This window comes from Pleurodeles waltl, chromosome 5 (genome assembly GCF_031143425.1).
Source record: "Pleurodeles waltl isolate 20211129_DDA chromosome 5, aPleWal1.hap1.20221129, whole genome shotgun sequence".
In the NCBI taxonomy this organism is placed as follows: Eukaryota; Metazoa; Chordata; class Amphibia; order Caudata; family Salamandridae; genus Pleurodeles; species Pleurodeles waltl.
The window spans coordinates 1731511792-1731537422 of record NC_090444.1 but is presented as its reverse complement, the minus strand read 5'-3'; the positions used below and the strand labels follow the sequence as shown (position 1 = coordinate 1731537422).

Below are 25631 nucleotides of genomic sequence, written 5' to 3'. Positions count from 1 at the left end.
TCCCAAAGATTGAGAAACTAATGGCTACCCACGGCTTTTTTGGATAAAACCGCACAGATAACAGGCCCCCGTTAAACAACCGGGACTGGGCAGACTTTCTGACTTCCACCAATACGAAACATCGCCGGATCACACCCCGATGGCCACAGGCAAACGGGGAGGTAGAGCGCATTGTTATTATGCTGAACAAGGTCATTCTGTAGGAAAGTACCATCTTGTCTGGCATGTTACCCCCACTTTTACTGTATGTATGTTTGTTTTTGCCTGTGTCACTGGGATCCTGCTAGCCAGGACCCCAGTGCTCATAATGTGTGCCCTGTATCTGTTCCCTGTGTGGTGCCTAACTGTATCACTGAGGCTCTGCTAACCAGAACCTCAGTGTTTATGCTCTCTCTGCTTTTAAAATTGTCACTGCAGGCTAGGGACTAATTTTACCAATTCTGATTGACACACTAGAACACCCTTATAATTCCCTAGTATATGGTACCTAGGTACTCAGGGTATTGGGGTTCCAGGAGATCCCTATGGGCTGCAGCATTTCTTTTGCCACCCATAGGGAGCTCAGACAATTCTTACACAGTACTGCCACTGCAGCCTGAGTGAAATAACGTCCACATTATTTCACAGCCATTTTTCACTGCACTGAAGTAATTTATAAGTCACCTATATATCTAACCCTCACCTAGTGAAGGTTAGGTGCAAAGTTACTTAGTGTGAGGGCACCCTGGCACTAGCCAAGGTGCCCCCACATTGTTCAGGGTAATTTCCCTGGACTTTGTGAGTGCAGGGACACCATTACACGTGTGCACTACATATAGGTCAATACCTCTATGTAGCTTCACCATGGTAACTTGGAACATGGCCATGTAACATGTCTAGGATCATGGAATTGTCACCCCAATACCATTCTGGTATTGGGGTGACAATTCCATGCATCCCAGGGTTTCCAGCATAGAGCCCGGGTACTGCCAAACTAACTTTCCCGGGCCTCCACTGCAGCTACCGCTGCTGCCAACGCTTAGACAGGTTTCTGAACCCCCTGGGGAAAGGAAAGGGGAGTGATCACTCCCCTGACCAGCATCTCCCAGGGGAGGTGCCCAGAGCTCCTCCAGTGTGTCCGAGACCTCTGGATGCAGAGGTGTGAGGGCACAATGTACAGCTCTGAGTGGCCAGTGCCAGCAGGTGACGTCAGAGACCCTTCCTGATAGGTGCTTACCTTTCTCTGTAGCCAATCCTCCTCTGAGGGCTATTTAGGGTCTCTCCTGTGGTTATCTCACCAGATAACGAATGTAAGAGCTCACCAGAGTTCCTCTGCACTTCCCTCTTCGACTTCTGCCAAGGATCGACCGCTGACTGCTCCAGGACGCCTGCAAAACCGCAACAAAGTAGCAAGAAGACTACCAGCAACATTGTAGCGCCTCATCCTGCCGGCTTTCTTGACTGTTTCCTGGTGGTGCATGGTCTGAGGGCTGTCTGCCTTCACCCTGCACTGGAAGCCAAGAAGAAATCTCCCGTGGGTCGACGGAATCTTCCCCTGCCAACGCAGGCACCAAACTTCTGCATCACCGGTCCTCTGGGTCCCCTCTTATCTTGACGAGCGTGGTCCCTGGAATACAGGAGCTGGATCCAAGTGTCCCCAACAGTCCAGTGGCCCTTCTGTCCAAATTTGGTGGAGGTAAGTCTTTGCCTACCCACGACAGACAGTAATCCTGTGTACTGCGTGAACTGCAGCTGCTAGGGCTTCTATGCACTTTTGCAAGACTTCTTTTGTGCACAGCCTAGCCCAGGTCCCCAGCACTCCGTCCTACATTGCCCAACTTGCTGACCCTCTTTTGTTGTGCTGAGTCAACCGTTGTGCTCAGATCTTCTGAACGCCTGTTTTATAGGTGCTTCTGCAGGTGCTGCCTGCTTCTGCGTGGGCTCTCTGTATTGCTGAGCGCCCCCTCTGTCTCCTCCTCCAAGGGGAGACCTCCTGGTCCTTCCTATGCCCTGGCAGCACCCAAAACCTTCAACCGCGACTCTTGCAGCTAGCAAGGCTTGTTTGTGGTCTTTCTGCGTGGAAACAACTCTGCACCCTCAAGCACGCCATGGGACATCTTCTGACCAAAGGAGAAGTTCCTGGCACCTTCCGTTGTTGCAGAATCTTCGGCTTCTCCCACCTGGAGGTAGCCCTTTTGCACCTTCATCTGGGGTTTAGTGGGCTCCTGCCCCCCCTGGACACTTGCGTGACTCTTGGACTTGGCCCTCTTCCTTTGCAGGTCCTCAGGTCCAGGAATCCATCTTCAGTGCTTTGCAGCCAGTTGTTGTCTTTGCAGAATCCCCTATCTCGACTTAACTGTCTTTCTGGGGTATTAAGGTAACTTTACTCCTACTTTTCAGGGTCTTGGGGTGGGGTATCTTGAACACCCTTAGTGTTTTCTTACAATCCCAGCGACCATCTACACACTACACTAGGACTGGGGTCCATTCGTGGTCCGCATTCCACTTTTGGAGTATATGGTTTGTGCTGCCCCTAGGCCTATTGTCTCCTATTGCATTCTACTGTGTTCTACAGTATTTGCACTACTTTGCTAACTGTTTACTTACCTGATTTCGGTCTGTGGGTATATTTTGTGTATTTTACTTACCTCCTAAGGGAGTATATCCTCTGAGATACTTTTGCCATATTGTCACTAAAATAAAGTACCTTTATTTTTAGTAACTCTGAGTATTGTGTTTTCTTATGATACAGTGCTATATGATATAAGTGGTATAGTAGGAGCTTTGCATGTCTCCTAGTTCAGCCTAAACTGCTCTGCTATAGCTACCTCTATCAGCCTAAGCTGCTAGAACTCTACTAATCTACTAATAAGGGATAACTGGACCTGGCACAAGGTGTAAGTACCATCTGGTACCCACTATAAGCCAGGCCAGCCTCCTACATTGGTGGTGCAGCAGTGGGATAAGTACTTGTAACTGCTTTACCACTTTGTCATTGGTGCTTTTCATAAGAAAAACATATACCAAATACTTCGGAATATACACATTGACCTAAACATTTTAACTTTCCTTCTCTAAAACTTTCTACAAAGTTTCTGAAAACTTGTAAAAGTTTTCAAAAGTTTTTTCTCTGTTCTTTCAAAAGTTCCAAAAACATTTTTCTCTCTCTGTCCTAAACCTTTTTCTACCATTTCTGCAGTAGAGCTTACTCCCACAGTTGTCCAGGCAACCTATGGGAATCTAAACTTTAAATGTTTGAGGGGTCTCTGCATTGAAAGAGGTTTAGCAATGGGAAAGAATCATACCAAAGATCTTCTCCTCAGCCTTCTCCTAGAAAGTGACCAGAACCAGTCTGGCCCATCCCCGGATCAGGAGGTAGAGGAGGTGGGTACCCAGTCGGACTCAGAGGAGTCCCCTGAGGTTGCTGGGGAGGGTTCTTCCAAGGACCTGCCAACTAACAGGCCACCTAGTGACACTGGTAGTGGGAGGGGGTCACACATTAGTAGGGCACCTTTCACTCCTAAAGGCCAGGTTACTAGGGTCCACTCAGTTAGGGACAGGTCCAACTCTGCCAATACCCACCTTTCTTCTGTATCTCACAATTCCCAAGCCTCCCACCCTGAGGATAACTAAATGGAAAGGGAACTCAGAAAGCTGAGGTTGGAAGAGGCCAGGCTGAAGCTTAAAACAGCAGCAGCTGGCCTTAGACAGGGAATCTCTGGATGTGGAAAGGCAGAGGTTGGGTTAGTTCCCCATGGTGGCAGCAGCAGTGTTTTTGATAATACTCTTGTAGAGAGCAAGATTCCAGAAACCTGCATAAGATAGTCTCCCCTTACAAGGAGGGGGGTGACATTAACAAGTGGTTTGCTGCACTTGAGAGGGCCTGTATGGTACAGTTGGTCCCTCAAAGGCAGTGGGCTGCTATCTTGTGGCTGTCTTTCACTGGTAAGGGTAGGGATAGGCTCCTTACTGTCAGAGAAAGTGATGCTAATAACTACAAAGTTTTGAAGGATGCACTCTTGGCTGGATTTGGCTTAACCACTGAACAATACAGGATTAATTTCAGAGACACCAGAAAAGAGTCCTCTCAAGACTGGACAGACTTTGTAGACTGTTCAGTGAAGGCCTTGGAGGGTTGGTTACATGACAGTAAGGTGACTGACAATGAAAGCCTGTATAATCTAATCCTAAAAGAGCATATTTTGAACAATTGTGTGTCTGATTTGTTGCACCAGTACTTGGTAGACTCAGATCTGACCTCTCCCCAAGAATTGGGAAAGAAGGCAGACAAATGGTTCAGACCAAGAGTGAACAGAAAAGTTCATACGGGGGTTGACAAGGATGGCAAGAAGAAGGATGGTAAGTCTTCTGACAAGGGTGGGGACAAAGATAAAAAACATTCTGAGTCTTCATCAGGCCCACAAAAATCATCTGGGGGTGGTGGGTTCAAACCCTCTTCTCACAATCAGAAAAAGCCTTGCTGTTATTTATGTAAAGTAAAAGGCCACTGGGCAAGTGATGCCACTTGCCCAAAGAAAAACACCAAACCTCCCACCACCACAACCCCAACTGAAAATTCTAGTGCCCCTAGTAATGGCAGTGGTGGTGGGAAGTCTACTACAAATAGCCAATCTAAGGGTGTAGCTGGGCTCACTATTGGCAGTGTAGTTGGGGTTGGTCTTATTAGGGAGACCACAGAGGCTGTATTAGTCTCTGATTGTGGCATTGACTTTGTCACCTTGGTTGCTTGTCCTCTTAATATGGGTAAATACAAGCAACTACCCCTAATTAACGGTGTTGAGGTTGAGGCCTACAGGGACACAGGAGCCAGTGTAACCATGGTTATAGAGAAACTGGTTGACCCTGATCAACACCTACTTGGTCAGCAATACCAAGTGACTGATACTCACAATAACACACTTGGCCACCCCATGGCTGTTGTGAATCTCAACTGGGGGGGGGGGGGGGGGGGGGGGGGCTGGGGGGGTTACTGGTCCAAAGAAAGTTGTTGTAGCCACTGAATTACCTGTAGATTGCTTTCTAGGCAATGATTTGGAGACATCAGCTTGGGCTGAAATGGAGTTGGAGGCTCTTGGGCATATTCTTGCTTTGACAAGGGCTCAGGCCGAAAAGCAAAAAGGACAGGGAAACTTGGATCCTGGAACTATAGACCAAGTGCTCCCAAAAGCTAGGGGTAGGAAGGGTAAATCCTTGGCCACTATCTCTCCCTCACCAGAAGATTCCCCTTTTGAGGAAGAGGAAACCTCTCCCTGTGCAGAACCTACACCAGAGAAGCTGCCAGCAGACACTGCTGAGCTTTTGGGTGCAGGGGGGCCTGCGAGGGAAGAGCTGAGTGTGGCACCGCAGACCTGTCCCAAGCTAGAGGGTTTCAGACAGCAAGCTGTAAAACAGCAAAATGGGGATGTCAGTGATAGCCATAAGGTGTATTGGGAAGACAACCTCCTGTATACTGAGTCAAGGGACCCTAAACCTGGAGCTGCCAGGAGATTGGTCATCCCTTTGCAATACAGAGAGTTTCTTCTTACCTTGGAACATGACATTCCCTTGGCTGGGAATTTGGGTCAAAGTAAAGCTTTGGACAGGCTTGTTCCCCTGTTTCACTGGCCTCATATGTCAGAGGACACCAAAGAGTTGTGTCTCTCTTGTGTGACCTGCCAAGCCAGTGGCAAGACTGGTGGCACTCCAAAGGCCCCCTTAATTCCACTTCCTGTGGTTGGGGTACCCTTTGAATGGGTAGGGGTTGACATAGTTGGCCCTCTTCACCCTCCAACAGCGACAGGCAATAGGTTTATCCTGGTGGAAGTGGACCATGCCACTAGGTACCCACTGAAGCCATCCCCTTAAGGACCACTACTGCTCCTGCAGTGGCAAAGGCCCTCCTGTGAATCTTTTCCAGAGTGGGCTTCCCTAAGGAAGTGCCGTCAGACAGAGGTAGCAACTTAATGTCTGCATACCTCAAGGCAATGTGGAAGGAGTGTGGTGTAACATACAAGTTCACTACTCCTTATCATCCACAAACAAATGGTCTGGTTGAGAGGTTTAATAAAACTCTCAAAGGTATGATAATGGGACTCCCTGAAAAACTCAGAAGGAGATGGGATGTCCTGTTACCTTGCCTCCTTTTTACTTACAGGGAGGTACCCCAAAATGTAGTGGGCTTTAGCACCTTTGAACACCTCGATGGGCACCCTGTGAGAGGTCCCCTTGCACTTGTTAAGGAGGGTTGGGAACAATCCTTAAAAGCTCCTAAACAGGACATTGTGGACTATGTACTTGGCCTAAGATCAAGATTGTCTGAGTACATGAAAAAGGCCAGTAAAAACCTTCAGGCCAGCCATGAGCTACAAAAGCAATTGTATGACCAGAACGCTGTCCTTACTCAGTACCACTCAAGACAGAAAGTGTGGGTATTGGAGCTTGTGGCCCCAAGAGCACTCCAGGACAAATGGAGTGGACCCCATCTAATTGTTGAGAAAAAGGGTGAGATAACCTACTTGGTAGACCTGGGCACTGCCAGGAGTCCCCTTAGGGTGCATGGCAACTGATGAGGGACAGGAAGAAGAGAGGCAAGGCAAGATTAGCCTTTTGTCCCTCGTTTGGGGGTGGTGTAGGAAAGTACCATCATGCCTGGCATGTTACCCCTACTTTTACTGTGTGTATGTTTGTTTTGCCTGTGCCACTGGGATCCTGCTAGCCAGGACCCCAGTGCTCATAGTGTGCCCTGTATGTGTTCCCTGTGTGGTGCCTAACTGTATCACTGAGGCTCTGCTAACCAGAACCTCAGTGTTTATGCTCTATCTGCTTTTAAAATTGTCACGGCAGGCTAGTGACTAATTTGACCAATTCTGATTGGCACACTGGAACACCCTTATAATTCCCCAATATATGGTACCTAGGTACCCAGGGTATTCGGGTTCCAGGAGATCCCTATGGGCTGCAGCATTTCTTTTGCCACCCATAGGGAGCTCACACAATTCTTACACAGGACTGCCACTGCAGCCTATGTGAAATAACATCTCCAACCTTTTAAAAACTGTCTCTAACCTACAGTTCCATCTAGCCACACTAAATGATTGTGTGGAGGATGGGGAAGGACGTTCCAGAAGGAACAACCTACACTTTGTTGGCTACCCTGAAAGGGCTAAGTGGCAATCATCAGAACTGTTACTGGAAGAACAGGTTACTACAGTGCTACGGCAAAAATAAATCTCCAAATTCTTCACAATTGAGCATGCTCATCGCACCCTGGAGCCTGTTCCCCAGCCTGGTGTCTCACCACCAGCTATTATAGACCACATTTAATTTCTGGGATAAGTCACAATACTACAGCATGTCAGAAAAAGGGGGCTCCCCGTTTTGAGAACAATAACATTATAATTTTTCCAGACTTTACTCGCAGGGTTCAGGCCCTCCACAGAGACTACTTATCCTTTTAAAAAAAACTCGTGGACTGAAGCATCAGAGATGGTCTCATATTTCTGGCTAGGCTTTGAATACAACATGAGGGGTGGACTTTGTTTTTTGCTACACCGGGAGAGGTCCACAATTGGCTCAACTCCCTGGATCCTGTGACTCCTGGGTCATGTCCAGCGCCTGGCTCAAGTGACTCTGGGAAACCCCCAGAGGAGTAAGCAGCTCTGGAAAAACTCCTCAGACTCCACTTGCGGGACCCTTATGGAACCTTGGCAGACTCTGACTGTATCCCAGACACTGCAAAGTCCTTTCAGGGTCATAGAAACGGAACAGACTACCACAGTGACAGCACAGAAGGATAACTGATGCCACTGTGGTAATGGGTGACATGCTAACCACAACCTTTGAGACTGCAAACAGTAGTGGAGTAGGGGGGGGGGGGAACATCCATAAATAACTTGTGTTTATATTCTGATGATAGGGGGTCAAGTTTACAGTGTCTATACGTTCAGAATGGTGGGTCCACTTGATGCTCCAAATATACACCCAAATTCTACCAGCTGTTAGGGGAGCATCTTGGGAATCTCAGGCTGGGGGGCTCCATGTGGGCTGCGGTCCCATTCGGGTGACTGGAGAGCTCATGGCCTTGTTACTGGATGAGATGCAAGACCCACAACAAACTGTGACTGTTACATTTATAACTTTGTTGTTTGAAGGGAGTATAGAGGTGAGGGGCTTAGTGGTTGGCCTACTGTTTTCTGACCCCAGATGTTTAGACTCAATGTCCGGGGGAGGGAGGATGGGTTTCTACTATTGTTGTGTGTTATTGTATTGTTGCCGTATAGGTTTTGGCAGATTGAAAATGATACACTTCGATCTCCTCGCTATGCTACCTGGGGAATGCACTGGCGTATGCTTGTGCATAAGCAGCGTGTGGCGAGGTGTGTGAGATCTACAGTACTATGGCTGGTGCTTGGTAGAGGAGGTCTTGAAATGTGCGAGGATTGGGGCTGCCTGAGAAAATAATTAGGGTGCATGCATAGATATGGGATGTAATTTGCTTTCTTAAAAGAGACATACACCTGGGGGGAACTGCATCTCTGCCTTGAGATGCAGATGGAGGAGACAACTATATGCCATGTCATATTCTAGCAGCACCAGGGGGATACTGATCTAGGTGGCCACTGGGGTCCCCTTCATCGCCCAGGAGACTAGGATTGACCCCCATGTGCGGTTCATGATTGTTGTGGGGGCTGTGAATGCATGGAGGTCTGCCTGGTAAAAATGTATGCTCCCAAGATGGACTTTTTTGGTACAGTGATGGGATCAATGACTGAGCAATTAGACCCATTATTATGGGGATCTCAACTGCGTGCTTGATGGTGGCCTGGATCGTATTCTCCCTTGAATGAATACCAAGCCTTCCATGACTGGTGCCCTCAGGGAGATAACTGCGGCGGGACTCCAGGATGTATGGAGGATGAGGAATCCACACATTGAAGCATACTCCTGCCATGTTCCCGTGGCTGTGACATAGCCGCATAGACTATTGCTTAAGTACGATTTCCATGTCTCACTGTGTGACAGAAGCAACCTATTTGGCTAGGTATATCTCGGACCACTCCTTTTGCTGGTCACCTTTCAATTGTCTCAGAACCCCCTAAGAATAACCCTCAGGCGAATGAGAGGCGAGGCTCTCAAACACCCTGTTTTCAGGGGGACCGTGCGCAAGGCACTTGATCATTACTTCCGGGATAACTGGGGAAGCGTGCTGATGCAGGAAGTTGAGTGGAATGTCATGAAGATTGTACTTCATTGGAGGGCTACTTGGAAGTAACATGAGGTGAAAAGGCAACTCCTAGGATCCCTAGACTCGTTGGAACAGCGTCTCGGCACACTAAAGAATGTGGTCATGGAGTGACGGGATCACTAGTGGAATGGAAGGAATGTAAGAGGGAGCTCTTGGAGACTTGGGATCAGTTGGATACATTTGTCTGTACTAGCTATAAGCAGCAATTCCACATGGAAAGAGATAAGGCCAGTAGAATGCTGGCCACCCTTCTCGGCAATGAAAGGCACCCTCCCCCCAAGTCTCCCCCTCTCTCTAATAGGGATTCATGACAAGTCAGGGGTTAGGACACAACACCGCATGACCACAGTTTTTGCCTCACACTTGGAATCATTCTATGCCAGCCTAGAACACTGCTTGGCGCAGGTGAGGCCGTGACATTGTGAAGGGCTTGCGTTGCCCTCCCTACCCGTGATGAGAAGGTCAGTACAGGTGCCCTCCTGTCCAGGGAGGAGACAGTCTCAGCCATACGCTCACAAAAGACAGCTAAAGCTCCGGGCAGCGATGGCCTGCCTGTGGATTTGTATGAAAAAAAGTGCTGGAAAAATGGCTGAAAAACTCATGGAAGTTTACATATAGGCATCTGAGAAGTGTGTGCTCACCAGCTCCATGTGGGAAGCCATGGTAGTCATGCTCCCCAAGCCTGAAAGGGACCCCCAATGAGTTTGCCTCGATTCGGCCCCTTTCTATTCTTAATGTTGATATAAAGATCCTAAGCCTTTTTGATGATGCACCACTTCGTTTCAAGTTGTTGGCAGTTACATTTGGAGGAGTGCAGTTCCTCAGTGAACAAGCTTGCTCTTTTGCTTTGACCTTGGCTGTCCTAGTGGGAGCGATGGCGTCGGCACACTCGGTGATCCACTGGGAGAAGCTATTTGCTGCTTGTTCAGGGTCGTGTGTAGAGTCTGGGAGGTGGGAGCAAACTGTCGCTCCACTGGTCTTCTGATATCTTTTTCTAGTTTATTCACGTAGATCTGAGGGCATGGTGCAGGGGTTTGTGAATCCGGAGGTGGTGAAGTGTGCACTGTAGTAGTCGGACCTGGTGAGTGGTGTGGATGTACCTGACTGTCGCTGGAAGTGAACATGGGGTTGAGTGTGTATCCTGTGAAGTGGGTAGGGTCGGTAACAAGCTGCTGGAGGCCAATGTTGGTCAAGCTTTCCAGGAGGTCAGTGGAGTTAGTGTCGCTGAGGTAGAAGTTGAGGTCCCCTAGGTACATGTAGTGCTTGGAGTCTATGCACTGTTGAGTTTGTTTCCCATCTGTATTACCAATTGTATTGTATACTCTTTAGCATTGAGACCTTCTAGCCTATTTAGCCTGTAGAATTTGAGGTCCCCTAGGTACACGTAGTGCTTGGAGTCAATGCACTGTTGAGTTTGCTTCCCATTTGAAGTACCAATTGTTTTGTATACTCTCTAGCACGGAGACCTTCTAGCCCATTCAGCCTGTAGAGAGCTCATGTCTAGCATGCAGTGATGACAGTCCATGCCAATGTCTATGAGATCAAGATTGGACTGCACACTGAGGGTTCATGTCTACCTGTATTGCTGAGATCCTTTGTCAAAGTGGCAGGGCTGGAGACTCCCATTCATGTTGCATTCTGCAGAGTGTGTCTATCCTTCAGATGGCAGCTGAGAGGCTTACTGAGTTTCTTTCATAGTAAAGGCTCCTGACCAGCCTAAGGCTGGCTAATTTACATCCTGCTGAGGGCCCTTGTTCACCTCATTAGTGCTCCAGTCCAGCAGGCAGTGGGCCATTGATTAGCCTGTGGAGTCAAAGGCTTCTTTCCAGTCCGTCCCAAAGGCAGCTTCCATTCAATTTGCTGAAGTCTAATGTTCATCTAGTTGAGTACTCATGTCCAGTGTGCAGTAAGGAGAGGCCCTGCCTACTGTGCAATGCAGAGGGCTCTGGAGTAGCCAGTTATGAATGCTCATGTTCAACCTGCAGGGCAGAAGACTTATGTGCAACTTTAGGGCCACTCTCACTTCTGCCAATCACTACTCTACAGTGTGTAGTGCTGAGGGTCTATAGCTGAGTTCTTTTATCCAGAAATCAAGGGCTTCTTACAACCCATAGAGGGTTCTCGTTCGGCATCTGAAGGCTCCTTTACAGTCCATCGTGTGCTTCTGTCTTGTATCTGTATTCTTGGCGTAGTCTCCCCTGTCTTTTTGCATCTGCTTCCTATGTTTTGACTGTGTGCTGGACTTTGTTTTTGCTGGTTTTGCTACTCTGGCCACTGCTGACCAGAGCTAAAGTGCAAGTGCTCCCTGTGTGAATTGTCTGGGTAATTGACTTCCCCATGATTGGCATATTTGATTTACGAGTAAGTCCCTAGTAAAGTTCACTAAAGATGCCCAGGGCCTGTAAATCAAATGCTACTAGTGGGCCTGCAGAACTGACTGTGCTACCCACATGAGTAGCCATGTAAAAATGCCTCAGACCTGCCACTGCAGTGTCTGTGTGTGCAGTTTTAAACTACCAATTTGACCTGGGAAGTGTACCCACTTGCCAGGCCCAACCCTTCCATTTTTATACATGTAAGGCACCCCTAAGGTAGGCCCTATGTAGCCCCTTGGACAGGGTGCACTGTATGTTAAAGGTGGAACGTGTACTTGCATGTCCTAACCGTGAAATACTGGCAAATCTGGGTTTCACTGTTGCACTGCCTATCTCTTTCATAGGTTAACATGGGGGCTGCCTTTCAATATCTTTTAAGTGCAGTTTCCCTTCGGGAGCAGATAGAGATTTGGAGTTTGGGGTCTTTGAACTCACAATTTAAAAATACATCTTTTGGTAACATTGGGTTTTAGATTGTCAGTTTGAAAATGCCACTTTTAGAAAGTGGGCATTCTCTTGCTTAAACCATTCTGTTACTCTGCCTGCTTGTGTATTCAGTTTCTGGGTCAGACTGACAGTTGGGCTGTTTTTGAATCTCCGCTAGACAGTGACACAAAGGGAGCTGGGGTGTAGCCTGCATATCCTGATAGGTCATCTGGGCTAGAGTGGAGGAAGGAGCTGGACACTTAAACCTGAATGGGCTGTGTCTGCCCTCACACAATGCAGTCTCCAATCCCCTGTTATGTGTCTGGAGCCAGGCCCAGGCAAGGCAGGATCTTCTGAACAACGAGACATTCCTTTGAGGTTTGCCTACTTCAAAGGCAGAAAGGGGTATATGTAGTTGACGCAAAACCCCAGATTTCAGATTACTTCTGGAACCAAGAGGAACCTCTGTCAAGGAGAAGAGCTGAAGAGCTGGAGAAGGAGTACTGCCCCTTTGCCTGGGACTGTGCTTTGCTGGGTGGGCCTGCAGTTGCTGCTTCTGCCTGAAAGAGGACAAAGACTGGACTTTGTGGTATATTCCTGCTTGTGAAGTGTCTCCAAGGGCTTGGACTGAGCTTGCCTCCTCTTCTGAAGTTTCAGGGACATCAAACACTTCCTCTGCCAGCACCTGGACTCTCTGCTGAGACTCCTACCCTGCCAAGTGGTGGCCTATCCAGTCCATGGGCCCTTGGAAGGTGAAGCTGGTAGAACCAAGGTGCACATCCACACACAGGAGCTGTGCGGGGAAAATGTTGACGCACCACCTGCAACGCAGCTGTAAAAACAACACGCCACCTGCATCGCAGCTGAAATAGACGCATCACCTGCATAGCGGCTGGAGAAATGACAACACCAGGTTGCGGCTACCGAAATCAAAGCAAACCCCATGCAGCGCAGATTCACACTCTCATGTGGCCAGATTTCGCATGCAACATCGCTGGACATCAAAATCCACGTGAATGTGTGCAGATTCCAAGTGCCCCTTCTCGAAAACAAAGCAGCTTTCTCTTGCGGGAGAGAAAAACGATGCATAGCCTACCTGACCGGAAAAGAAACGATGCACGGCCTCACTTGCGAGTAAATTGGGTATTTGTCTAAACTGGCGTGGTGTCCATTTTGGAGTGTTGTATTTGTATGTGTGTGTGTACTGGTACTAATACTTTACACATTGCTTTTTAGAAAAGCCTGACTGCTTGTGCCAAGCTGCCAAGGGGATAGGCAGGGATAATCCTGAGTGAGTATCTCCCTTGCCCTGACTAGAGGGGGGAGGTCCCTGCTTAGACAGAGTGCAAACTGACTGCCAACCAGAGACAACATTTGTAACAGGTTGCCATACAGTTCTCGATTATTTATTTACTAACTGTACTAAAAGCCTGCCTTTTGCCTTTTAGTTACTTCAGAGCACTGAACGCTAATGCAAGTCTCATCAGAAATTATTTGTTTGCCCTAGCCTTTCAATTCAATGTCTCCTTAGAGTGTATTACTGCCCTGCTTCACACATGGAGCAAGTGCTTTAGAAACTGCAAGGGGTGCCTATGATATACTCTAAAATGTACACAGCTAGATTCTAACGATTTTAAGGCCTTCAAATACCCTTTCCTTTGATATCTTCTTTCAGGTACTTTTTACTATGCTGATTATTTGCATTTAATAAAAGACGTTATCCCATGCTAATGGTATGTGCTAATCTGGCGCAATTCAAATGTTTAACTGGATAGTCAATGATGCTTTTTTGCACACTTTCTCCAATCTGTACACAGAAGATTAAACAAAAGGCACCCATTCTAAGTTACACCCCACACAAAATCCTTCCATGTGGGGATGTGTTTCGACAGAAAACAGACCTCAATGAACTGTCAAGCACGCAGCAGCATCAGGTTCTGCCCGAGCTGATGTAAGTGAGAAGATATTTGATAAAGCATTGCATCCGGGTGATCCACAGATTAAAGTAGCATCACTTGTTAAGAGTTCATTGACATGCTAGTAATAAGAGTATTATTCTTTGAACACGCCTCAATAGTCATATTGACTAATCTCACTACTGAACTGTATTTCATAGTTGTTTGGCGGCAAATGCGGAAATTGCTTCAAAACCCAAATTGCCTCTAGACATTCAGCATATGCCAAACAGTGCCAGCATAGCTGCGCAAAGAGGTATCTAAAACAGAATTGTTTCTATCGTCCTGCGCTCAAATCTTGATCTAGAAATTAACTGTATTTTGACCAGCAGAAGGTAGAGCCATAGTGGGAAGACAGTAGTGAATCATTTTCACCTGTGCTACATTTTCAATCAGCTATATATTGTTTTTAAAGATTTAAACGCATCTCTAGAATGCAAAGATAATCAATGCATATCCACATTATGTTCACCTTTCTGCAATACCAAAATAAGTGGGATTTCTGACAAAATATTTGCAAGAAAACTTTGAAGAAATGGTTCTTTTTTTTTTGTTCCAAGGTCTGCGTGGTCCAGCCTATCTAAAATTATATTATGACAGCAATCAGAACATCCTGATCGAAGCAGAATGTTCTAACTTTAATGCATTTGGGTGCAAAAACACGAATAAAGTATTTTCACAGAGGCAATACATCTAGAAGTACCCGGGTCCGGAATCTTTCCTATTAGAAGCAGACGAACAAGACCACTGTTCTACTCTGGGACATACTTTCTCTGAACTGATGACCTCAGTTAATGTGTGCTAATGTTCAAAAGTAAATCTCTACAATGCTATTATCATTAATATTTCTTATAAACAGGTCCTTCCCTGCAATCCTCATTTTGTCCACGACCATAAATCCTAGGTTTTAGGTTTGACAACCCATTAATGGAGATGCACCCATTGACATATATATTATCAATTACCTGCAGAAAAGGGTATGAAAGCTTCTTTTTTCAGAAACTTTCCATCTGAATCCAAAAAATGTTGGGGGTTGAACTCTTCGGGTCTCTCAAAGTGAGCCTGGTCATTAAGTACAGATGAAAGTAATGGAATGACGTACGTGTCCTGCAAAAGAAGTTAAAGTGATTCAAGAGTTTCAGAACAATTAACTCAATGACACGGTAGGCGCATGGTTTCCAGACATGTTTGACCGTATTTAACCTTTGAATTCTACTTGTGAGTACTAATCAGGATCTGGGACAGTGAAAACATTACCCAATGGTGCCAGAGATGCACTGACCCTAGCTAAAATATCATCAAAGGAGGAAGGATTTCAGTTCTGTTTAGAAGGTGAATGAACACGTTCTCAATGGAGGAATTGGATTCAATGTCTTAGCTAAAGTACTCTTGTAGGAGGGTTCCCAGGAGTACACCTGGAAATGGATGAAAATTAGAAATGTACACAAATACCATTACTTTCAAGCAACGCTTATTTCTGCACAGAGCAGCAAATAACGAGTATAGGCCTGGCCTAAATTGAAAGAAATTAGCCATATCTATGCGGCTACTGCTCAGTGGAACACTCTACAGAAAGAACTGGTAATTTCTTTACAGTGTCAATTTTTTTTACTTTTCTGTAATTCTAAAAATACATATGCTCAGCTGCAGATATTAATGTAATTTCAGGATGGGGCAGAGTAACACTTGGAAAGCTCAGCTAAGGCCATTCTAACAAGCATGTTAGTTCCACTCTTGTTTGTCATATAAATCTATACATTCACTCGCAGAAAATGTATGTGCAACACTTTTATTGGTTCGGGAAGGAGTGGGCATCAGCAATTAGACATAACTTTATATAATTCTACATTCTTTACCTGTTGAGGCTGCATCAGTTAAAATATACCTAGATACCATTCATTAGCACCTTACATGGAATTATGAGATTGGCTAAATCAGGCAGGAAACTTAGCAAGCTGACATGGACTACTGTTTGCATGCATTCTAACCTCAATGAAAACATTAAACTGGAGAACAGACAAGAGGGGAACTATAGTCCAAATACTGCCCACTATTCCTGTAAATATAGGCAATTCACTGTGTTCCCATGGGTGAAAATTAAAAAATGTGACTATGTACATTGTAATGTATTTTCCAATTCATAAGCAAGCACCATCACAGCTTCATTATGTACCCATCCTTCTACTAATTACTCTATCTACCTCCACACTTATATTCACAACACTTACGTTAGAATTGTGTAATTCATAAATATGTTTATTTGTAAGAGAACCATTGCCCACATGATGTTAGACGCTTGCAGCTTGTAATTGTTGTCCCCTTCATTATGGAACCTCCTATTTGGCTCTGGCACACCCTTGCAGGATGGACAATTGACACCTTCAATAAGTGGCAATTACACCTAATTACAAAAACTCTTGAAATCAAGAGATTACTCTAATAATTATCATTGGAAATGAAAACAAACAGTGCCTCATAATTGTATCTTTTCTGGTTACTTCTTCGAGAAGAACAGTTTCACAAGAACTGACTCATATGAAAAAAAACAGTTCATATACTCACTTTTGGAATAAAGTAGCCTTTAAATTGAACATCCATCGTTGTCTCGTGAGGCAAGCTCATTGGTAGAATATTTGCAAATCTCTGAACTTCGTGGATGACAGCATCAGTATAAGACATATGCCTTCGATGTTCCGTTTGCGGCTTTGTAGAACCCATCACACGGTCTATCTCTTTCTGAACATTTTCTGACAAAAAATAGCACAACATTGATTCAAGATGTTATGGGAAACTGATTTTGACACTTTGATGCTTCAGCTAAAGGGAGATCTCCAAATACTGTAGGGTGACCTCTGCCAGAGGAGCAGAGGCAAGGGCCTCCGCTGACTTGGGAGGCCAACCAGCACAAATTAAATGATCTAATTTGAAGTAAGGAAAATGTTCCCCAAAAGTACAAAAATAATACTTATCTCTCGGAGGAGCAGCTTTCAGAATAGGAGGATGGAGGTGAGCAAAATGTTTATAAAGAGAATGGATATTCTAATTAAAAGTTATACTCTTCTTTGAAATGTTGTGCTGCTGTAGTAATTGTATTATAATATGTTGCTACAGAATAGTGCAAAAACAAGAGATGATGGACGGAATGCAGAGCAAATCAAACATTCACCCCCAGTCACAGATCTGGGTTTAATCCATCGTTTTTTTTGCTTGCCATGCCATTCCAGTTTGGACCCAGCCATATACAAATCAGTCTTGACCCTGTTCCCCATGGGGAAAAAAACTGATGGATTAAACCCAGATCTGTGACTGGGGTTGAATGTTTGATTTGGTCTACATTCCGTCCATCACCTGTTCTTTTTGCATTTGTCGCCCCAAGTGGGAAAGGTGTGCCCAGACGAGGGTCCGGTGCTCACTCTGCCACCAGATTCAAGCTAGCCTGGCTGAAGAGGGGTGATACTATGAAATCGGTCCCAGGATGCTCGTTTCTGGTCCAGGGAGGACCTGGCCTGGCAGTTCGGGCTGGACTGTTTCCATGGGGAACAGGGTCAAGACTGATTTGCATATGGCTGGGTCCAAACTGGAATGGCATGGTAAGCAAAAAAACTGATGGATTAAACACAGATCTGTGACTGGGGGTGAATGTTTGATTTGGTCTACATTCCGTCCATCAACTTTTCTTTTTGCTACAGAATAGTAGCCACTAAGTATCCTTAAAATTGCAGTTGTAATTTTCATTTAATGTAGCAGTGCACCTCCTCCAGGATTCAGTGGCTCTTCAGGTACTGTTGAAGTCAACGTTAGGACCATTAAGACCACATTTCAGCAGGGATGACTGCCAGGCAGATGACATTTTCTTGCTCAGCTCAGCTTACTTTTGTCTTTTTCTAAGACAGACCCCCCCAAACCGTGGAAGTCTGAACCTAAAAAAAAAAAACTAACAATGGCTATGATCTAACAGGGCGTTTCCTCCATGCGCTCAGAGGCCATTGTTTGTTTTCTCTGCCAAATATGTCATGCCTCCAATGGGTACGGTTCTCTGCAAGAGTCTAATGGATTTATTGTTAAACATTTTTTTTTTTTTTCCTGTTGAATAATTATTTTTTTAAAGAGTGTTAGATATTTTCACAATTCACGGAAATTTTGAAATATTGAAGAAGATCAGCCTGACTAAAAAGAGTTGTTCATAAAGTCTGGAATACGATGACTTTGTCAATGATTGAAATGTACGTCACCTTTCAGTTTTGTATCCAACTTTCCATACGATACAAATCAATTCAAACAAAAAGGTAAAAATGAATGTTCGAAGTTTAAAATGCTAGCCACTTTAAAAATATGTAAATGTCTGACCTTGGATCTCTGGATATTTGATCATTAGGAGGAGGCCCCAGCGGAGTGTTGTGGAAGTGGTCTCCATCCCGGCAGCAAATAGATGGCTTACAAGACACGTCAAATTTTCATCATGGAAATATATGTGAGGGTCAGGCTTTTCCTAAAAATGCAAATGTAAAATGTCAATATCCTTTACCTAATATAACGGAGATGCTGTCCACACTAAAGGGTGGCAAAGTGTTTAGTTTACTGATTATGACATCTGCATAGCATCAGCCTAACATACACTCAGAATCAAGCCACTACACATCTACTGAATGGTAGTTTCAGTTCAAACACATGCCCTCGGGTTAGCTTCAGCGTCTGTTTCAAAGAATAGAGAAGAGTTTATTTAAAGTCATGGAGGTTGTAAAGGCTTTCCAAGATGATGTGCCAGTTTACGGGAAAAATGGTAAGGAATATGATGAGAAGTTGCATCAAGTGTTAGAAACAATAAGGAACAAAGATGTAACACCTAGTTCTGAAAAATGTAGAATGAATGCCAATTAATAGAATATTTAGGGTACAAAATATCAGGAATATAACAAATGTCCAGTTTGGTAAAGGCAATTGAAGAGTTTTGTTCACTAAATAATAAGGATCAATTAAGATCTTTTATGGGATTAATCAAGTTCTACACAAGCCTTGTGCCCAAGTGTGCATAAAAGACATTCAACATGAGAAGTCTTCTAAAAAAGAACTCCACTTTTGTATGGAGTCAGGAATGTGAAAAATAATGTAATCTAGTTAAAAAAGCAACTGCACACACCATACTGTTGAAGCCTTTCGATACTAGGGATCAAACCATAATTATGACAGATGACAGTCAGAGGGCTAGGAGCTGTGTTGATGCAAAAAGATGGAACAGATGAGGTAATTGCTTTTGCTTCTAGACGCCTGAAGGGAAATAAAGCAACATATTCAGTGATTGAATTGGAAGCACTGGCCTGTTGGAGGGGCATGGTGCATTTCAAACCATACTTAAGGGGTTCACGGTTCATAGTAGGGGTGGATCATAAACCGTTTACAACTAAAATAAGGTGGGAAGGCCACACCAAGAATAGCCAAGTGGCAATACAGACTTCAGGAGCACAATTTTAGAGTTGAGTATGTGCCAGGAAAGAAAACTGTGCTAGCGGACTACTTGTCTAGATTAACTGGAGGAGGAACAGATGAAGTTAATAATGATGTAAATGAAGATACCACAGAAATTGTGTTCACAGTAGAGAATAGGTCTGAGGGAGCCATATCAGAGAAAGAATGGGAAGATGCATGTGAGCTAGAGCAGGAAATCAAAGAAGTCATGCAAGGTATAAGTCAAGGGTGGTCAGGGTGGTGTCTCAAAGATTATGGAATGAAGTACAAACATGTTTTTGAAGAATTGTCTATTATCAATGGTCTCTTACTTCATTCCAATCTGTTAGTATTACCATAAGGTATAAGGAGAAAAGTACTTACCCTGGCTCATGAAGGTCACAACATGGGCATACATGACATGAAAAGAAGAATAAGAGAGAATTTCTGGTGGCCTAGTGGTTAGGCAGAAGTTTAGAACACTTTGTGAGAGATTGTATGTTTTGTGCTATCAGCAATAAATCACAGGTGAATGTTCCAGGTCCTGTAGAGGCTATTAATGTTCAAGAAAAAGCATGGAGAAAATTGGCCATTGACATAATTGGGTCAATGATATTATCAGGTGGAACTCCTGAATATGGCAAAGTGATCACAGATTATTACAGCCGTTGGAAGTTTGTGAAAGTGCCAAATACCATCAGTGTAATCAAGTTTATGGAGTCTATTTTTGGGAGGGAAGGGGTCGCTAATAAACATTTAACAGATAATGGATGTCAGTTTACATCTGCACAGTTTGAAAAACTTTTGAAATTCATGGGCATAACACATACAGAAATGTCACTATATCATCCAAGGGTTAACGGTCTTGTTGAGCGGTTTAATGGTTATTAAGGAGAATGTGCAATTGTCTTAGGCCACAGGTTTGGATTGCAAAATGGAGTTGAAAAAATTGTTGTGGGCAGTACACACCACACCTAATGTGACACAGAGGTCTCTCCATTCATATTATTGAGAGGACGTGTACCTGCTTCAAAGTTATTGAGAGAATGGATGGGCCAATTTGATATACTGCTAAAAACAATTGATGTGGTAGGAAGAAAAAGAGTACAATCGCAAGATAAATATGTTCAAATACAACATAAACATGGTGTAAGGAGATTAAATGTAAGAGTAGAGAATTATGTGAGAGTGAAACGTTCCCAAATCATACCCAAAGGTGAATCTAGATTTAGTGCACAAAAGAAAGTGGCAGAAATAAGAAATAGTGGTGTAAAACTGGAAGATGGCAAATGGTGGAACAAGGAAAAGATAGCGGTGTTTCATCATAAGAAACATAAAAAGCTAGAATGAATGAAAGACACATGTGATGTTATAGAAGATGTGAAGCATGAACCATCAACAAGAGTAGCTAGATTACTTGATAAATTCTGTGACTATATTTTGAAATAGAAATATGGAAGTCTTGATATATTAACACGTATATAAGCAACTGAACTAGAGTAATATTTGATGTTATTTCATAAAGATGTACTACATTTTACCTACACAATAGATAGCATATGTCACATGCCATAAATTCTTATACGTAAAGTTACAACCACTGAACTATTATAGCTGGTAATGTAATTTCCCTCATTCATGAACTTTTTTGTTTTTGTTATAAAAGAGGGAAGATGTGTTGGGATGTAATGTATATAATTATTTTGAGAGCCTTCACTTTAGCAGTCATAAGGTAATTGTGATAGCGTGATGGAAAGATGAGGTGGAAGGGTTCAGTGAAGGAATGATGCTGGATGGCAGTTAGTTGGTGAGGGGACAGGGGAAGAGTCTGTAACTGGTTTATGTCATGCTGTTATAGAAATAAACTTTTCTTAACTTATCAGAAGTCAGACTTCTCATTATCTTCCTTCTTCCTCCAAAACATGAGACCCTTCCTTCTAATTTATTTTTCACATTTTGCATTTCCTTCTGTGCCTGTCTTTTTAGTGAACCATTGAAAAGCACATGATTTCTGCAGCACTTGGTTACCATCCATGCTTTTGGAACCTGTCCCAAAGGACATAATTAGTAGAGGTTTTTGAGGTCCAAAGTTTACAATGGATCCTACACCATTTTTGGTTTTCTGGTTCTCACACAGAATTTGCGGGTAAAAAATAAACTCATGATTTTAGCTGTACGGGTTTATCGCTTTGTGAGCTTCCGGACTGAGTCCACCTGCAAAACGTTAAACACGCATAAACTTCTAAGGTCATAATGAAACATAAATCTGCTTATAAAACTATGAAAATACATATTTTCTAAATGTGTTCATAGCAACATATACTGCACTGGCAGCCAGTTTCCCGACTTATGTTTTTCAAGGCCCTCTCCATTGCACATGCAACTTTCCATAAAACTGAGCTAAAGTGCCATTACTCTCACAATAGATATACGTGCCGTAACTCACCCAGCAGATGCAATGTTCTTGATCTCACCTTTTATGTGATAAATGAAATTGCAAATATCTTAAAAATTCTAGTAGAAAATATTTCATATCTCACTACCCTATCTTGCTACCCTTAACACTATGACGAGACAGCTATGAATGTAGTATTATTTATTGGCTGCAGTATCTATTTTTATTTAATTACATTCTGCTTTTAGGTAGTATTGTTTACTTGAATAATTGTATGACTTATGGAGGTTTGCAGATTAGCCAAGTGACAGCAAAGATATTAAGATAAGAAATAATGCCTTTCAATGTAACTTCTGATCTAACCATAAGTACAGATGTGGTGCTAGCATCACCTCTCATACATATATAAATATATATATATATATATACACACACATACATATACACATATATACTTGCTTTCCACAGTTCACAAGCGCCCTCGGCCTCTTGGCATGGTGGTCTGCATATAGGTGTCAAGCCCAAATTATTTCACAATTAACTTTTGTTTTAAAGCCAAAAAATAAGTCAACAGACCTTTCCAGATGCTAATGAATGATTTAATAAGCAGCACCACTCCCATCGCTTTTAGGAGAACACTCTCCTTGATCGTGGGTTGAGGAGTGAAACACTCATAGTGCAATATAAACAATACAAATCAAGTGTGAATATAAAAGGGACACCAGCGCCAGAGTTACTCCGTGCATCTTTGAAAACGGGCGTCATTTTGAAATGTCATATGCTTAGTGGAAAAATGAATGATCTACTCAAACATACCAAAAAAGTAATACATAGAGAAAAGTGACATTCAGAGCTTAAAATCGCAACGATTTCTGATAGCAATGTCATTCCTAATTTTTTTTTAATCCTCCCTTGGTATATGCAAGGCGAGAAGGTGCAGACTCATGCATAGAACATGCTGACTGGGACAGCCCAACGCACTTTTGAGAAGCAGAGAGAAAATCCAAAGCAAAACTGCTTAAAAATAAGGTTCTCAAAGGGAAGAATCCCAGCGTTTTTTGATATTCATCCCTGTGCATTTGGCACAGAATTGTGGCATGTGTGCAGATATGGGCCAAAGTAGTGTATGATTGGGGGCTTTCTCTTCTAGGGTATGGCTGAAAAAAGTCTTTGTGCCGTGGATTTCCTACACCATATTAAGAGGGAATTCTGATTTTCTTCTTATATTCTATCTGTATTTTATTTCTCATGCTATATAAAGAAGGCGTTTTATTACATCATAGCTCTAGCATGTTTACCCTAGAACTCGATGTGCAACTGATAGGACACCAGCCAGCGATACAAAGGTACCACAGATCTCAGCTGAAATTACACTATGTGGACATACCCTGCGACAAGCACAAACACTATCACCTCCTTTTTAATATATACTTTGTGACTGTTCAGAAGTCAACATATGCCATGTATCACGCAAGTAGCGAGTAGACTCTGATGTGTATCGGCCAAAGGCACCAGATTTAACAACAGCTATAGGTTCTCCTTCTCCGTGGTTAGTGTGGTACCATCAATATTTACGATTTATTCTTCCTACATAAGCTCCCAATAGTACAATATATATGCTGTCAAGGAAATCATGTCGTACCCACTTCTAGAGTAGATTAGCAATGATTAGCACTGATGTATTACAACATTACCAGGCAACATGATTTAATTTTGACTCTGCATATATTGCTCTGGAAGGATATTCCTCACTGTGGAGACAGCCTAATCCCCACCAGCCAGTGTGCCTCATCCACTCGGCACTCTCCATTAGGGCCCATAATAATGCTGGATGCCCTTTCTGTTCTGTATATCTTCAAAGGCTACAAGGTTCCAGAGAGATTCCTAAAGATGTATGACTAATAAAACATTTGGCAATAATAACTGACACCAAGACATAAACATGCACCTTTGTCCACTGATATTTTCATATTAAGGCTATTGGGTCAATCCCTGCTGGCAAACAGACAAGGAAGTTTAAAAAAAAAATATCACAATATTCAAATGGTATCTTTATTTAAAGGCCTACAGTTTAATGTAATATCAGCAAAAATTACAAAAAGAAAAATATCAAACAAACGTCTACCACTCTCACACCTAGGGATCGTAAAATGTATTAATTATATGATTTTAGAAATAAAATGAATCATGTTTACATGCATAGGAACTTTGTTTTTCTTTTTTTCTGTTTAAGAAAAATGTCATCGTTGTAACAAAACACATACCCTTTCTAGGTGAAAATATAAAACATTGAGTTACACATTTGCATAAAAAGAAGTTACAGTTGACTAATCGTAGCTAGCCCATCAAACCAAAGAGAACATTAGTTAAGGCTGACCTCAAAGGCATCTTTGCAATTTCATATCTTATTAGTTTTTGTGATCACGCTATTAACCTTGATCAGTCAATGGTAATTACACTAACATTACTTATTTGTTTTAACTAACTGTAGTTATGGTCCAGCTGCACTGTTTCTTTTACTGAAAATGCATATATTTGATTTGTTTAGAACTTTGGCATTATTTGACAAATCCTCCCAAAATTTGACATTTACCCAGAATAACAGACTTGAAGGCATTTTTAGCCACTGGTGCGCTGTACTCCATTCCTTCAGGGCAGCAGAAGGATGTAATCTGCTAGGCAGACTACAGTCTGCCATATTAAAAAATTTCCACCTACCTAGCTAAGATCTCTATGCCTTCAGGGCCGCCTCAGTGGTTCTTCTGAAAGCAAATAGGCTTTGCAATGCAGGAGCCATGTACAATGCATCCGCACAACAACGTTTTTCGGTTCTTCAAAATTAAACTCCTAAAGCAGGAGTTTGTATCTGAAAGTCTGGGTCATTCTAGTAGTTTTCTCAGCATGTGGGGGTTTATTATTTGTTTTCCTTCATGGGACTGTCAGACTTTCCCTGGCAGTTTCAAAGAATAAAGTATTTCAGAACGTTCACCCTAAAGTGTCATGCTGGTATATCTTGTATCAGTCTTTTTTGTTTGCATCTGTCTGACTAGTACCCAATACTCTTTCTCACACTTGGCCTGCCACCCTTTGTTGTACAACTCATCATTAGGAATATTTGGTAATGGCTTTTTAGGCTTTTCCAGATTTATATTTTCAGGTAAACTTCTCAATCAATCATGAGTGGTAGGCCACTTAACAGTGGTGCTGTGCGGTGTTTTTCAATAGGTAGCAAAGTCGTGTTCAAAGCTTCTTGTGATGGTAGTTGGTCCAACCCCACCTGCTGCAGTGTTCTTCTGAGTGGCCATTAAAAACTACACTTTCCCTTTGCCTGTGACCAAAGTGAAATGATTTTATGATGTTTGAAATTTATGAGAATGGCAAATGCTGAGAACTCTTCCTGGGTCTGTCAGTTTTAAATGTCTGGGCTTCCCCGTAATGCAAATATTTCTTCTAGCACAGTCCTGTTACTCTTTGATCTTGTGTGGCGGAAAGCCACTTCTCCCAAGAAGTTGAATGCTGACCACTAGCGGTCGCTTAACTAGTTGTCATGGAGGAGTCTTGTTCATTATTGGAATTTCCCAACAAATCACTCCAGCAACTAAGAATAGACATGGACCACCACCACAGAATTGAGAAAGAGTTATCAATCCGTCAATCCTTGCTGTGTCCAGGCCAGGTGAGGTTTCCTGTGTTGCAAATCTAAGCCAAAGGCTTTACTTCTGTGATGCTTTTCTGTCAATTTTTTTAAGTTTCCACATTGAAGCCATACTCCCCACGGAACCTAAAGACACTGGTTTCCTCGAAGCTGCTTGGTG

At 43.4% G+C, this 25631-nt stretch overlaps 1 protein-coding gene across 1 annotated transcript in view; it reads right to left on the bottom strand.

Moving 5' to 3' along the window:
- The window catches only part of LOC138296718 (cytochrome P450 2K4-like), a 107526-nt gene that overhangs the window by 5662 nt on the left and 76233 nt on the right, over positions 1-25631 (bottom strand). Inside the window, exons 6-8 of the mRNA XM_069236119.1 lie at positions 18327-18468; positions 16542-16726; positions 14945-15086 (exon numbers count right to left, since the gene is read on the bottom strand). Coding sequence (XP_069092220.1) covers positions 14945-15086; positions 16542-16726; positions 18327-18468 — 469 coding nt within the window. The remainder of the gene's footprint in view (positions 1-14944; positions 15087-16541; positions 16727-18326; positions 18469-25631) is intronic.